Source organism: Chinchilla lanigera, unplaced genomic scaffold (genome assembly GCF_000276665.1).
Source record: "Chinchilla lanigera isolate Chin_1 unplaced genomic scaffold, ChiLan1.0 scaffold00012, whole genome shotgun sequence".
Lineage (NCBI taxonomy): Eukaryota > Metazoa > Chordata > Mammalia > Rodentia > Chinchillidae > Chinchilla > Chinchilla lanigera.
In genome coordinates this window covers 4180075-4195477 of record NW_004955413.1, presented here as the reverse complement: position 1 = coordinate 4195477, position 15403 = coordinate 4180075, and the positions used below count along the sequence as shown (strand labels likewise).

Here is a 15403-nt window from a genome sequence, read left to right as displayed (position 1 = left end):
CTAAAGTCTTGCTTATTGTATTGAACAAGAGTAGTATTGTATTGAACAGGAGTAGAATCCTTGTCTTATTCCTGGTTTTACAGGAAAGGTTTTTAGCTTTTCCCCATTTAATATGATCCAACAAGCCAGGTGTTGGTGGCACAAGCTTGTAATCCCGGTATTTGGGAGGGTGAGGTAGGAGACTTACCATGAGTTCAAGGCCATCTGGGTTTAGTGATTTCAAGGTCAGCCTAAACTACATAGCAAGGCCCTGTCTCAAAAAACAAAAGGAAAATCTGCCTGTAATCCTAGCACTTGTGAGGCTGAGGCAGGAGGATCATTGCGAGTTCGAGACTAGCCTAGGCTACATAAGTGAACTCAAGACCAGTCTGAACTGCATAGCTGAGACCCTGTCTCAAAAAGATAAAGCAAAACAAAACAAAACAAAACAAAAATCCAACAAAAGTATTTTTAAAGGTGAAAGAACATAGGAGCTGGGTGTGGTGGCGCACGCCTGTAATCCCAGCACTTCAGAGGCTGAGGCAAGGAGGATCATTGCAAGTTCGAGGCTAGCCTGGGCTACAAAATGAGCTGAAGGCTGGTCTGAACTGCACAATGAGACCCTGTTTCCAAAAGACAAAAAGAAAAAAAAAAAAGTAAAAGAACCCAAAGGATATGGTAGGGTATATTCATAGGGTAGGATACTATGCAACCACTAAAATGTCTTTTTGCTGGGCACAGTGATTATGTGCCCATAGGCCCAACTACTTGGGAGGCTGAGACAGGAGGACTGCAAGTTGGAGGCCAGCCTGGACAGTTTGTTTATTTATTTTTTGGTACTGGGAATTGAACTTAGGACCTCATGCTTGCCAGGCAGGCACTGTGCCACTGAGCTATATCCTCAGCCCCTAGGACAGTTTAGTAAGACCTTGTTTCTTATTTAAAAACAAACAAATCTGTTTTGAAGAGTAATGATAAAGGAAGGTGCTTATTATACACCTTTGAGTGGAAACATAATGTGCTTATGTATAATATGATTTCAATAATCTAAAGGAGATACTGCATAGAAAAACCTTTAAAGAGCCACACCAGAATGTTAACAGTATGTAGGTGGGATTTTGTGTGACTTTATTATTCTGTATTTTCTTTTTTAAGCATTTTTATTTTTATTAGTACATGTTTATAGTACATAATGATAACACTGGTCATGGGGATTTGGTACATGTATGTAACAATTTTAATTTTTTTATGTCCCCTTCCCTCCTTCTCCTCCCTACATCTGTCTTTTGTATTTTCTACATTGTTTTTGTATAAGACAATCTAAAGAATAAAGTTATAGACACAGACTGACAGTAGGAAAGAATAAAGAATGTAATGAGCTGCTTGAGTGTGAGCAGTGGTGTCAAGAAGGAGCCATCCCTGAAGTTGTTTATAGGCTCTCATTATCTGGAAAAAGGTGAGCTGAGAGGCCCATGAGAGTTGAGCAGAATGACCTCTCAGTCTGACTCCTGTGTCTTCATCTTTGTCCAGCTCTTAGAACAAGCGCTGGTGATTGAGGAGCAGCTGCGCAGGGCGGCTTACCTGAACATGTCAGAGGACCCTTCTCACCCTTCCATGGCCCTCAACACTCGCTTTGCCGAGGTGGAGTGTTTGGCAGAAAGTCACCAGCACCTGTCCAAGGAGTCGATGGCAGGAAACAAGCCAGCCAATGCAGTCCTGCACAAAGGTAGCCAGTGGCTCCCCTGCCTCCTGTGATGGAGCCACCCCCTCCACTAACCCCTTCTCAACACCCATATAATTCTTGCCTGGAACCTTTTTCAGAGCATATTAGAGAGCCTCGGGTGTGCTGAGGATCTCTCCCTTGCAGGCAGTCAAGGACAGTAGTTCTTTGCCTCTTCTAACTCTTAATATAGTCCTGTTCTTGAGATGGAAAGTAAAGCAGAATAATAGTGTCATCTGGGATACTTTAGAGGTAACTTAAGGTGATTTAAGATCTCTTTAAATTCTAGACCCTTTTCAACATTTTGTTTCTAATTAAAGTAAAACATTCTGAGGAGGTGGCGGGTGAAATGAGGAGAAGGCTGCTAGAGAGGAAGTGGGAGACAGATCCACAAGGTAGGGGGAAGCACGGTAAGAGTGCAAAAGAAACAGCAGGAACAAGCTTCTCTGTAGAAGTGGAGGAAATGCCGACAGAAGTGAGCAAGGGATGATGATAAGGGATAAAGTTAGATGACATTAAAAAGCAGAGAACTGTGAGACAGTGAACTAGAGTTGAGGAACAGTAACTTAAGCATGGTAGAGGCCAGATCTGATGACTTAGTGACAAAAGACAACACCACATCACAGTCACTTGGCCATTAAGAAGTGAGGGCCTTGATATGTTGGTGCACACCTATAATTGTACCATTTGGAAAGCTGAAGTAGGAAGAATCACTGCAGGTTGGATGCCAGCCTGAGGTGTATAGTGAGTTCAAGGTCAGCCTGAACTACATATTGAGACCCTATCTCAAAAAACAACAAAACAAAACAAGGATGGGGTGGAAAGATCTAAAGATCTACATCTTGACCAGCACAGCTCACCACCTTATTTTCCCTCTCTGCAGTTCTCAAACAGCTGGAAGAACTGCTGAGCGACATGAAAGCTGATGTGACTCGGCTCCCAGCTACCATTGCCCGAATTCCTCCAGTTGCTGTGAGGTTACAGATGTCAGAGCGGAACATTCTCAGCCGCCTGGCAAACCGAGCACCAGAGCCTCCCCCACAGCAGGTAGGACTATTTTTTTAAAAAATTAAGTTTATTAGTACATTTTAGGTATACATACTATCACATTCATTATAAGGAATTTGTACCCGTACATGATATAACTTGATTCTTTTTTTCCCATTCCCCTACTCTCCCTTCAACCCCTACTCTCTTATAAAAGCTTTGTTGGCATTTTTTCCTTCTTTTCTCATCATTTTTTCTTTTCTCTTCCTTCCTTCCCCTCTCCCATATCTCTAGTTCCCCTTCCCATTTGAACATTTTCTTCTGTTTCACAGTATCTGTTGTACATATTGGTTCCTTATTCACACCTTTGGTTACTCACACCAGAGAAATAGCAGTATTTACACCTGTGTAGGACCATTTTCTTCTCTGTGCCAGGTCTTCCCACAGAACCATTCTTGAACTTGTATTTTGCTCTCAGTCCCTAGTTTTACTCCCTGGCAGCACCTGGGCTATCCAATGAGGCCCCTGGGCTCAGGTGCTCTACAGTTCTAACTCTTTGCTCTTTCTGTAGGTTGCCCAGCAGCAGTGACCATCTGGATTGGTGATGACCACCTCCATAGCTGAGCAGTTTTCTCTTGTCCCAGCTTCTCCCCAAGGGGCCTGAGAGACCCTCGCCTTCTGCCCATCTTCGTGTAAAGGAACAGCCCTGGGCACCAGGGCCGGGGAGGGAGTGAGGGGCAGTCGTGCCCTTCCTGCTGAAGAGACACGCAGCAGTAGCGCCGGCGCCATCTGCAGGGAGCTGGCGGGCTGGCATTCCGGACCCTGGCTTCTCCCCACTGTAACCTCCGTTACACACAGACTGTTGTGGGTTCCTGCCAGGCTTGAAGAAAACGATCTCAATTTCTTCCTCCTTTTGGTTTTATTTTGTTGGTTTATTTTGTGTTTTCTTTTGTCCTTTTTGGGGGTATTCAGAGTGGGCCGGGCCCCTGGGCGAGACACAGCTACCTCTGTTGGCATCTTTTTAATACCGGGAACCCAGCGGCTCCAGCCACTGAGCGGCTAAAATGAAATAAAGTGGAAAAAAAAAAAAAAGAAAAAAAAAGAACCAAAAGCATAAAAAACCACAGCAAATTTCTTGATGAGAATTGAAAATAAAAGTTTCCTTGTATTTTAGTGTTCTGGTTCCGTGTGGGTGTAAGGCACAGGTGGACAACGGGCATGGAAGGAGCCCCAGAAGCTGTGGGTGGAAAGGAAGGGCTGCTCTTCCCTACAGAGCCCTGGTACCCCAGCCAGAGAGACCCCTGTGCCTCAGGGGCTGGGCATTGCCTGAAGGCTCTGTCAGCTTGACCGACTTGGGTCTCAGGGTAAACCAGTAGTGTCCGGGACTTTTAGTTTTTGCAGAGTTTGGTAAATCAAACCCAGGCCCTCATGCGTGCTGGGCAGGCATGTGACTGATTCCCGGATGAGAGGCACTGACCATTTAGATTTTCATACGAGGCCGGACAGGGAGGTGCACACCCAGCACTTGGGAGGCTGAGGCAGGATTGTCGGAAATTAAAGGCCAGCCTGGACTACATAGACCCGTCTCAAAAAACCCAAAAGAAAAATATTTTCTGTGCTAAACACTACTTTAGTGTTCACTCAGGGAGGTTTGGGTAAGTTTTTCTTGCAAGGTTCAGTGGAACTGTGCCCTCTTGACCTTCAGATGTCGGAGACCAAGGGGAACCCCTTCCTTACCGGAGAGGAAAGGGTGAGGCTGGAGGTGGGCGGCTCCACTGTTGCGCTCGGGTAGAGGGGAGGGGCGGCTTTTAGGGGCCAGCGCTTAGGGCTGATTGAAGCAATGGATAGTCCAGAGGCGGAAGCCAGCTCCGTAGACGTAGCGGGCGGTCCGAGGCTGTCTTCCGCTCAAGGGTCCAGAGGGCGCGGAGCCGGGGGGGGGAAATGCCGCGACCGGAAGGGGCGGGGCGGGCGATCATGCGCATGCGCGGCGCGCTTCCGCGGCCTGTCCGCCCCCGCGCTCCTGGGAGTGCACGTGGAGCGGCGCCTACTTCGGAGCGGCGGCTGGGCTTGTTCGGGTTTGGGGTAGGCAAGGCGGGAGCTGAGTGTGCGGGAAGTCGGGGCGCAGAAGGATGTCGCGTAGCCTGGGTGGAGGAGGGGCACAGTGTGGAGCTCGACGGCCGCGGGCCTGTCGGGGCGGGAGGGGTTCCGGGGCTCTTTCCCACGCCGCTGTCGCCGAGCCGCGGTCCTGCGTCCCCTCCGACGGGCGAGACGCCGCCTTATCCCGTGCTTTCCTCCAGTAGCATGGGGCGCAAGTTGGATCCTACGAAGGAGAAGCGCGGGCCAGGCCGAAAGGCCCGAAAGCAGAAGGGCGCCGAGACCGAGCTGGTCAGATTCCTGCCTGCAGGTAAGGGTTCCTGCCCCGGAGCCTTTCTGTGTGGGCGCATCCTGCCCCGGTAGAAGACGCCAGGAAGGAATTGCGAGTGGAAGCCTGTCATAGGGCAGGAGGGTGTGACGGCACGAATACTCGTGCAGGGAGAGGTGGCCTTTCTCATTGTAAATTTATTTCTTACAGAATTTGTGAAGTTTTGTGAAAGCTGTTTGTAAAATGGTAACATTTTAGCAAGCGGGAGTTGGGGATGGGACAGGCCAGTCACCTGGCTGGAGGGATGGAGGTGGCAAAGCTTGGATGGGTGAGACGTCGTCTACCTGGAGGTCAGGTGGGCCAGACTGCTGCAGAAGGAGTTTTGGTGTTGGGCAGAGGCCGCAGTTCACTGAAGTAGCAAGCCTACTCGGAACTCCTAGGACACACCGTATCGTTTGGTTCTCTGAGAAAGTGGGCGCCAGGAGTTTTAAACGACAGGTCTGAGAGTATGCCCTTTATGTCTTGGTAGTGTATAAAAAACAGCATTCATGATGTAAAATCTGGGGTTGATAATTGGGGTTGAGTAAGCTGAGAGTAAAGGCAAAGGAGAGATAAAGTATTTTTGAATTGATACTGGCTTTTTTTTTTTTTTTTTTTTTTGGTACTAGGAATCGAACTCAGGACCTTGCACTTGCCAGGCAGACGCTTATGCCACTGAGCTATATCACTGGCCCTGAATCGATACTGTTGGAATGTTGATGTTGCTCTTTGTTAAAACACGGAGGAAGGCCCAGTTTGGATTTTAAATTTGTTTCTTGAAACAGGGTCTTGCTGTGTAGTCCAAGTTGGTCTTGAACTTGCAGTGATCCTCCATTATCCTCCCAAGGTGCTGGGATTACATTGGTGCACCAGCATGCCTGGTGGATTTAAAATTTTTATTTATCATTTTTTGTGGTACCCAGGATTGAACTGAGGGTCTTCCGAATGAGCTATATCTTCTTAAAATTTCTAACAGGTTTTTAAAGTTTTGGGGTCAGGTCTCACTAAGTTGCTAAGTTGCCCATGCTAGGCTTATACTTGCCACTTTCCTGCCTCAGTCTCCAGAGTGCTGGAATTACAGGTTTACCGTGCAGATTTAGTTGTTGAACAATCAGATGAGTGCTTCATGTCCTTCAGTTTTGTTTTTAATGGTGCTGGGACTGGACACAGAACTTTACATGTGCTAAGTATGTAGTATACAAATGAGCTATATGCCCCCAGCCCTTTTCCCTTTTAACTAGCTCCTAGTACTGTGAAGTTGTAATCTACTCCTCTGAGATAGTTAGACAGAGGTAATAGATCCTAGATTCTGGATTGTGACTTGTTTAGGTAATCAAAAATTTTTTATGCTTCAAATTTTTACCATAGTTTTGTCCCACATCATGCCCGTTTCATGATTTTGTATTTAATTAATATTACCTAAGTGATTATATATACTCATAATCTTATTTGTTCACCATAGTTATGACCTACCTCATGCCCACCTTGTGATTTCCCATTGGATCAATGTTACTTAAATGATTATACTTAGGTAACCTTGTTAGTTGGTTATAGTTTTTCCCACCTTGGACCCGCCTCACGTTGTGGTCTTGCTCTATAAAATCCCTCTTGACCTCCAAATGTTATAAGGGAAAAAAATTCCAAACTGCTACATGTCTAGCACAAGTTCCTGTTCTCTAAAATGGAAGAATGAATTCTAGCAATAATGGAGGTTAGATGCAGAATATATTTATTGGGGAAAGAAAGCTTCTTCCTAAGAGAGACAGAAGGGCTTCCAAGTGGGTTGCCTTATTCTGTCTTTTATTTTTAAGCAGCGGGTGATGAACATTCCAAGAGACTGTCCAGTCGTGCTAGAAAGAGGTAAGTGTGGACATCTGGACTTGGGTAGATTAAATTGGTGCTGCTCATCTTTAGCTACATGGAGCCTGGTTGAGGGAAAGGGCTGTGAGCTGTGTCATTTTCTTCTGGGGGTGGTGGGCTAGCTGGAGACATGTTCTGTCTTCTCAATTCTTACATTTTTTAGGGCAGCCAAGAGGAGGTTGGGGTCTGTTGAAACCTCTAAGACAAATAAGCTCCTGGAGACCAAACCGTCCCCTGGAAAGCTACCAAAAGGTCAGTGGAAATAGAAGATGGGTCTCCTTGAGAGCTCTGACATGTCCTGGGCAGAGGCAAACTTGCTGAACATGGAGGTGTGGAAGGAAGAGCTGGAGGGGTGGAAAGTAACAGGTCAGGGTTGTGGGGCAGGGCAGTGTCCTTGCTTGTAGTCCTGGATTCTTCAAATCCTTGGGGACCTTTACAGAAGAAATCCAAACACCTGGTAAGAAGGGAACACAGTCCTTGTTTAACGCCACTCGAGGCAAGAAGCGTCCGGCACCAGCTCACAGCAGTGATGAGGAAGAGGAGGAGGAAGGCTCTGAGGAGGATGGCGAGGTGGAGGAGAGGGCCCTGTGGGGCTCAGAGGACAGTGATGCTGAGATGGTAGATGACTATGGAGCTGACTCGAACTCAGAGGATGAGGATGATGCTGAAAAGGTGAGACTCCTGGTTATTCACAGACGGAGCTTTGTCTTTTAGTTTCTTTCCAGCTCTTCAAGACTACCCCTAGTGACGAGGATAACCTGGCTCGTTAAGAGGGGTTCTGGTCTTCCTTACTCTTTTCCTGCTGTATTATGTCCTTTTTCCTGACACAAGTTTGGAAGAGCTGTAGGGTAGAGCATTTTAAAAAGTGAGAGTGCGCATTGCTTTTGATGATGTGGGAAGGTAGATACTTGTATGCCACACCAATGTGAATAGACATGTAAACACGTTTTTAGTAAAATAATTGTGATCTGAGAACTTTAGAAAAGTTTCTTTTGGGCCTGGTGCAGTGGCACTGTAGGCCCACCTACTTAGGAGACTGAGGCAGGAGGATTGCTGGAGTCTAGGAGTTCAAATCCAGCCAGGGTAACATAGCAAGACCTGTCTTAAAAAAAACGTATTTTTCTTTGGACTTAATAATTCTGTTTTAGAAAGTGATCAAAAATGTAGATAAAGGTTATTTACTGAGATGTAAGAAGTTACTACACAATTGCTTGTTAGTATGTTGCTACAAAAACTTAAGCAGAATGAAAAAAAGAAAATCCCCAATTGCAGCCTAGGACCTTGCTCATGCCAGGCAATCACTCTGCCCCTGAGTTTTATCCCTAGCCCAACTCCCCTTGCATTCTTTCCCACAGTCCCCCTCTTATCTGCAGTTACAAAGTTGGCAAGTACCATGTGCATTATAATCCCAAAAAACGGAAGTTGCCAAGGCATTGACTGTGTTTAAGTATTATAGTTCCTGCATCTGATGAGTTAACATTGGCCCATTATGTCTGAGAAAATGCTCATGGTCAACTAAATTAAAGAACAAGAAACAAACTTGAAAGTGCATTGTGATTTGAACTATTCATATAAAGTCTGAAAGAAAATATGAAAAAATAATGCCCAAGAGCAGTTTGTGTTCTTTTCATACATACGATTGTGTAGGTGTATTTAATTTTCTTTTAAGTCAGTACATGTGAAAGTAGAAAGAATGATGTTATGAACCTTTTAATCCATCACTTATTTTCAGCAGTGACCAGCATTGTGTCAGATCTTCCTGGTGCTGGAGATCAAACCCAGGGCCTTGTGCATGATGGGCAAGCGCTTTTCCACTGAACAACATCTCCAGCCCCTGTGTTAAATCTTATTCTTTTTAGCTTTCATATTTGTTTCTGAGAGCAAGTGTTAAATCTGTATTTAGGAGTAAAATACCCAGGTAGACAGTATGACCTGAGAAATGGAAGGGTAGCCTTGTGTTGTCAGCCCCTTGTCTGTCTTTTCAGTTGCTGCCTATTGAAAGAGCTGCTCAGAAGCAGAAGGCTCGGGAAGCTGCTGCTGGGTGAGTTTTGGAAACTTAGGATGGTGGAGAGGCAGCTGCTGGCCTGCAGAAGGTGTCTGTTTTGGTCTGTGAATCACTGTTCCTGGACTTGTTTCTAGGGGCCAGTGGAGTGAGGAGGACACTGATGAAGAGGAAGAGGAAGAAATGGCCCCTGAGTCAGGCCCCACAACGGATGAAGCAGATGGGGGCCTGCAGATCAATGTGGATGAGGAGGAGTTTGTGCTGCCTCCTTCTGGGGAGATGGAGCAGGATATCCTTCCAGAGCTGGGGGTGGGTGGGTAGAAGGAAAGTGCTTTGGCGAGAAGGGCATTCTCAGCCTTACAATTGCATGAAACAGTTCCTTAGCAGGTCCACATGTCCAGGCTCCAGACCTGCAGCGAGTTCACAAGAGGATCCAGGACATAGTAGGAGTACTGCGTGATTTTGGGGCACAACGGGAAGAAGGCCGGTCTCGTGCTGAGTATCTGAACCGGCTTCAGAAGGATCTCGCCACTTATTACTCCTACGGAGACTTCCTGCTTGGCAAGCTCATGGAGCTCTTCCCTGTGTCTGAGGTATGGGATGGCCAGTCTAATGCTTCCTGTCCTTTTTCACTCACCTTACTCCATAATGAGGATGTGCAGCCCCCTTCTTTCTTCTTGTCTGACTAAGCCCCTTAGCTAGCCTCACTCAGCTCCTGCAGTTTTTTCTCCCCAGCTCATAGAGTTCTTGGAAGCTAATGAAGTCCCTCGGCCCATCACCCTCAGGACCAATACCTTGAAAACCCGGCGCCGAGACCTTGCTCAGGTAAAGGGCTGGTGTAGAGTCCGTCTGTCTTGGAGAGGGACCAACATCTGCTAACTGGGGGTTTACCTGTCACACCCTGGCTGGGTGGGTTCTTAGGATTTAAGCATATCCCAGGAGGCAGTGTTGCAGGCTGAGGGATGGGAAACTCCTTCCCCTGGACTGCTCCCTGGGGCTGGGATGAGACACCTGCATCTTAGTAAATTACCTTCTGAGCAAATTGTAGGCAGGACACTGAGAAGCTAGGGAAGCTGGCGTGCCCTGCCACCCCCCCAGAGCTCCCTGTTACATAGTGTGGTTTTGTGTATTGTGTATCTTCTATGGTAAAAGTAACTTAGTAATTATCTTAATGTGCTGTAACCAATAATGTTAAATTTTAGGATGAGAGAGGCCTTGAGCCCCTTGCAAAATCAGGATCTACTACCAGGAAATGAAAAAACCGGACCAGGGGCATTTGATGCTTTGGGAGAAAAATTAAATCTTGAGTTAGGAACCTGGGATTAAGAAGAAAGGTTGGGGCTGAGAGTGTGGCTCAGCAGTAGAGGGCTCCAGCACTGCAGATAGAGGACAGGTGAGGGCGCCACAGACAGGAGGAGGAGGAAGATGAGGACGAGGAGGAGTCTGTGTTTGCTGTTCTGAGTGAGCAGTCCAGGAGTAGGGTGTGTGGAGTGGCTGGTAGATCTGGCCTCCCTTGTCTCCAGGTTGGTATATCCTGAGTTTTTGCATCTTTCCCCTTCAGGCACTAATCAATCGTGGGGTTAACCTGGATCCCTTGGGCAAGTGGTCAAAGACTGGACTTGTGGTATATGATTCTTCAGTGCCCATTGGTAAGTGCTCCCTGACTGATAGCCCTCTTATCCCTGTCCTTGTCCCAACATATCACAAAGTGGTCCTTCCCTCTCAGGTGCTACTCCTGAGTACCTGGCTGGGCACTACATGCTGCAGGGAGCCTCTAGCATGTTACCCGTCATGGCCTTGGCGCCCCAGGAACATGAGCGGATCCTGGACATGTGCTGTGCACCTGGAGGGAAGACCAGCTACATAGGTAGGAAGGGGTGGGGGGCTCCTCTGGTGCTCTGCCTTTGACAGTAGAGGGGGTTGGTGACTGCCTAGTTCTCATGGCACTTTCCAGGCAGCTGGCAGAGTGACGAGGAGCAGTTTTTGGAGTAGGTCTGGCCTCCAGTGCTAGCTGTACCACTTACTGCCCATCTGACCTGAGGAGACCTCTCATTCTCTTTCATCATCCATAAAATAGTATAGGAATTGTGCTGAGCTGGCTATTACATTACATTAGGTTGTGCAGGTTGACACAGTGTATCTAGAATTCTCAGAGCTGAGTGTGGTAGCACACACCTGTAATACCAGCACTTGGGAGGCTGAGGCAGAAGGGTTGCTGCACAGGTTTGAGGCTAGCCTGGGTGGGCTACACAGCAAACTCAAGGCCAGCCTGAGCTGTATAATGAGACTCTATCTCGAACCCAAAAAACAAACCCAGAAATGTCGTCCTTGGCACAGCGTCAAGTAAGTAATAAGCAGTGTGTCATTTTATGAAGCTGTTACCAGTTAACAGCAGTAATTTAGTCTTTGGGGCCAGAAGGTGTTCAGTAAGAATGTTGGCAGGCTTGCTGGTCAGCTGGGACAGTGCAGGCCGGGCAGACTGTGCAGTAGGGAGCAGGGGTTGTTGGGAGTGAAGCTTTGATGAGTGGAGGTGACTTGGCCCTTGGGTTCCTGGCTGGAGGGTGGGCAGGAATATGGAGGCGGAGGATCTGGTTGCTCATCACTGGTGCCTCCCTCCAGCCCAGCTGATGAAGAACACGGGGGTGATCCTTGCCAACGATGCCAATGCTGAGCGGCTCAAGAGTGTTGTGGGCAACCTGCACAGGCTGGGAGTCACCAATGCCATTATCAGCCATTACGACGGCCGCCAGTTCCCTAAGGTTGGACTCTTCCCCTTTGATGTCAGTGTTGAGCTTTGCCCCTAGGCAAGACTTGCTGCAGATTGTAGGAAACATGTACTTGACCTGCCCCTCCTCCAGGTGGTGGGCGGCTTTGACCGAGTCCTGTTGGATGCTCCCTGCAGTGGCACTGGGGTCATCTCCAAGGACCCTGCGGTGAAGACCAACAAGGTACAGGCTCAGACGGGAGTGGCTGAGAGGGTTGGGCTGTCCTCAGGAGTGGGGTGTGAGGTGGAGGAGCATCCTGGGCCTTACGTCACCTGGGTCTCCTTGGGATAGGATGAGAAGGACATCCTGCGCTGCGCTCACCTTCAGAAAGAGCTGCTCCTGAGTGCCATTGACTCTGTCAACGCCACCTCCAAGACAGGTGGCTACCTGGTGTACTGCACCTGCTCCATCATGGTGAGGTCTTTGCTGTGGCAGCTTGGGAGGGAAGCGGGGTGAGGCCCTTCGCAGCTTCAGCTCCCCTTATCTCCTGCTGGCTGTGTGTGCCCTCTGGTCCAGGTGGAAGAGAACGAGTGGGTGGTGGATTATGCCCTGAAAAAAAGGAATGTGCGGCTGGTGCCCACAGGCCTAGACTTTGGCCAGGAAGGTTTTACTCGTTTTCGAGAAAGGCGCTTCCATCCCACTCTGCGTTCCACTCGGCGATTCTACCCTCACACCCACAATATGGATGGTTTCTTCATTGCCAAGTTCAAGAAATTCTCCAATTCTGTCCCCCAGGCTGAAGCAGGTAAGCAGTCTGCTCCTCTCACTCCTTGCCCCCTTTGCTCCTTGTGCCTGTCCAGAGACCTCATGGTGAGTGCAGGAAGAAAGATGGATGCTTGCTTACTTCGGGCGTAGCATGCTTGGGTGTCCTCGGAACTCTTGAGCTCTGGACCGAGTTCGAATACCTTCAAGTGTTCACAGAGAGGGGGCCTTTTCCTTTCTTCTATCCTGTGGTGGTGACTGTTTTTTTTTGTTGTTGTTGTTTGCCTTTTTGAGACAAGGTTTCACTATGCAGTTCAGGCTGGCCTTGAACTCACTTTGTAGCCTAGATGGGCCTCAAACTCAATGATCCTCCTGCCTCAGCCTCCCAAGTGCTGGGATTACAGGCAGGCCACTAATGCATTTTAGCCGCAGGCTGTGGTTTCTTTTCCATCTTGGCCTGGGTCTGACTTACTGGCAGTCCAGGTCTGCTGGTCCAGCATTCTCAGCACTGGCTTGGCACAGGCACTATGAACTATCAGCAGTTCTCTGAGCCTGTCTTGCTAATTGCAGATTGTTTTCTTGACCATCTTGAGGATGGCCTGGATCTCAAGGGCAAGGGTGGGGTTTCTGAAACAGATTTGACAGCTCTGCATGTTGGGATATAAGGCTGGGTTTAATGGCAGACAGAAAAGCGTCTCTGAATACAAATTGTGTGATTTGCGTTGATTTTTTTTTTCTTTCCCTCAGCCCCCTGCTCGTCTTTTTTTTTTTTTTTAGGTGAGGGCAGTGCTGGGGCTTAAACCCAAGGCCTTGTGCCTACTAGGCAAGTACTGTGCTACTGTGCTACACCCCTAGCCCTAATATTTTTAAATGATGTCCCTTAACAAAAGTCATAGCTGATTTTTTTTTTTTTTTTAATTTCTTTGTCTTTTTGAGACAGGGTTTCGCTATGCAGTTCAGGCCGGCCTTGAGCTCACTTTGTAGCCCAGGCTGGTCTTGAACTCAAAACGATCCTCCTGCCTCAGCCTCCCGAGTGCTGGGATTACAGGCGTGCGCTACCACGCCTGGCTCATAGCTGAATATTAACATACAAAAATTTTAAGTAGGTAATTTAAGTACGTACTTGTCCATCTTCATTAGTGCTTTACTAGCTTGTTTTTAGTTGTTACATGGATGTGTATTGCATTTTGTCAGAATCCCCATTAGGGGAGAAATTGCTTTAAAAAAAAAGTCCTAGTGTTTCAGGTTTATTCAAAAGATGCTAGGCTGGGGATTTAGCTCAGCGGCAAAAGCGCCTGCCTGGCAAGCGCAAGGTCGTGAGTTCGGTTCCCCGTACTGGAGAAAAACCAAAAAAAAAAAAAAGATGCTAGGACTCAGTGCCTTCTTCTGGGTGTCCCTCTACCTACTGTCCTTAAGGGGGCGTGGCTCTTTGTAAAACCTTTTGGCCTAAGGAGAATCTCTCTTTTTTTTTTTTGTTTTTTTCCCTGGGTACCGGGAATGGAACTCATGACCTTGCCCTCGCCAGGCAGGCGCTGTGCCGCTGAGCTAAATCCCCAGCCCTCTTCTTTTTCATTTTTGAGAGGGTCAGCCTATGGAGACTAGGACTAGGCTGGTCTTGAACTCGCAGTGATCTTCCTGCCTCAGCCTCTGGGATTATACTACACCTGACTACAGTGATCTCTTAACACAAGTTCAAATAGGACAAATAATATGAATCTAGGTAACGAGCTCTTAGGCACCATCTTAATTGTGTGGAGTACTTGACCAAGAAATGGCAATTCTGGTGTTTTAATAACCTCTACTTCTTTGCTAGTGATAAAGACCATTTAATGATAAGGTCCATCTCAAATGTCTATTTAATTATAACCCTAGGAAATTCTGGAAGCGGCACCCCTACAGACTTGATGGGTCAGGATACTCCCAAGTCTGAGAACAGCAGCCAGCCAGCCAAGAAAGCCAAAGTGGCCACCAAGGCAAAGCCATCATTGCAGAAGGGTCAGCGTCCCAAGAAGGCCTCCTTCCAGAAGCTGAATGGCATCTCTGAAGGGGCAGACTTGGAATTGTCCACTGTACCTTCTGTCACAAAAGCCCAAATGTCCTCCAGGCTCCAGGATAGCAGTCAGCTCCCAGGAAAAGCTAATGCGAACAGAGAACCAAAGACGACTGGGAAGCTAAAGGGACAGGCACGGAAATTACAGTTCTCCAAGAAAGCTGCTTCCCTGAGACAGTCTGCCCGGCCCAAGGGCTGGGACTCTGGAATACCTGCTGTGGTGTCCCTCTCTGAGACTCAGGCGAGCCCCAGGCTGAAGGATCACGGTCAGACCCTTGAGAAGGCCAAAGGGGCTGGGAAGAAAGCCAAATTCCAGAAAGAGAATGGCACCCCCAAGGGCCCTCAGGTCCCCACTGTGTCCCCCCTCAGGTCCAGTCGGCCCCCACCAGCCAAGAAGAGGAAGCCTGCCCCAGGGGTCCACCAGCCACCGTTTTCTTAGCCGCTGAGAACTGGGGTGGCCTGGCTCACTACCACTGTCGCTGGGCTGGAATGCTGCTTTCTGTTGTGACTTCCCCCCTGTGCATACATATGAAATTTAATACACACGTAGCACCTCTGTCTGTTCTTTGAGGGACTGGGGACGATGCTGGTGGAAAGGTGGGATGGCGTTCTCAGAGGAGGGAGGGAGTAGGTGGCCTGAGATGCAAGGCCAGGTTCAGGTTCCCTTGGCCTCAGGGAAGGAGAGGTGTGGAGGCTCAGAGCTGGATGTTAAGCGAGAGCAGGGCAGTAGGGGTACGCACAGGGTGGGCTTCCCGCCACAGGAACCCACGGGGTGCTGGAGGTCCTGGGGTTCTGGGTTCCCCTTTCTGAGATCCAGGCAGTCCTGGAAAGGCTTCAGAGCTGAGAGGTCCAGGGCCCGGCCTCCGGTGTGAGCCTTTCATTGGCTGCCTTTCTGCCCGCCTCCTGACCTCTGCCATCTTATAGGGCTCTCTGATTG

The 15403-nt window shown here is 48.3% G+C and overlaps 2 protein-coding genes across 5 annotated transcripts in view; both read left to right on the top strand.

Annotated features, from left to right (window-relative positions):
• Chd4 (chromodomain helicase DNA binding protein 4) overlaps positions 1 to 3859 on the top strand; it is a 36607-nt gene extending 32748 nt beyond the window's left edge. For 3 of the 4 annotated variants that reach the window (XM_013511311.1, XM_013511312.1, XM_013511310.1), the window contains exons 38-40: positions 1510 to 1708; positions 2583 to 2746; positions 3258 to 3859. In XM_013511311.1, the coding sequence (XP_013366765.1) occupies positions 1510 to 1708; positions 2583 to 2746; positions 3258 to 3275 (381 nt within the window). In that variant the 3' untranslated portion in view covers positions 3276 to 3859. The remainder of the gene's footprint in view (positions 1 to 1509; positions 1709 to 2582; positions 2747 to 3257) is intronic. The other variant, XM_005378770.2, reaches the window with a different exon arrangement.
• A 791-nt stretch (positions 3860 to 4650) lies between these two features.
• On the top strand, positions 4651 to 15015 carry Nop2 (NOP2 nucleolar protein). Its single transcript, XM_013511316.1, has 16 exons — positions 4651 to 4768; positions 4984 to 5090; positions 6902 to 6947; positions 7111 to 7199; positions 7387 to 7619; positions 8933 to 8988; positions 9087 to 9238; positions 9343 to 9542; positions 9685 to 9774; positions 10511 to 10598; positions 10676 to 10816; positions 11569 to 11708; positions 11808 to 11897; positions 12006 to 12128; positions 12231 to 12459; positions 14289 to 15015. The coding sequence occupies exons 2-16, from the start codon at positions 4988 to 4990 to the stop codon at positions 14903 to 14905; spliced, it is 2397 nt and encodes a 798-aa protein (XP_013366770.1). The 5' UTR covers positions 4651 to 4768; positions 4984 to 4987; the 3' UTR covers positions 14906 to 15015.
• Positions 15016 to 15403: the final 388 nt, after the last annotated feature.

What these genes read in the sequence shown, in the direction of transcription:
- Nop2 (XM_013511316.1), top strand. Translation starts at nt 4,988, where the DNA reads ATGGGGCGCAAGTTGGATCCTACGAAGGAGAAGCGCGGGCCAGGCCGA. An exon ending in GGCGCCGAGACCTTGCTCAG is followed by an intron (nt 9,775 to 10,510) that starts GTAAAGGGCTGG and finishes TTTCCCCTTCAG; the next exon opens with GCACTAATCAATCGTGGGGT. An exon ending in CTGCGGTGAAGACCAACAAG is followed by an intron (nt 11,898 to 12,005) that starts GTACAGGCTCAG and finishes TCCTTGGGATAG; the next exon opens with GATGAGAAGGACATCCTGCG.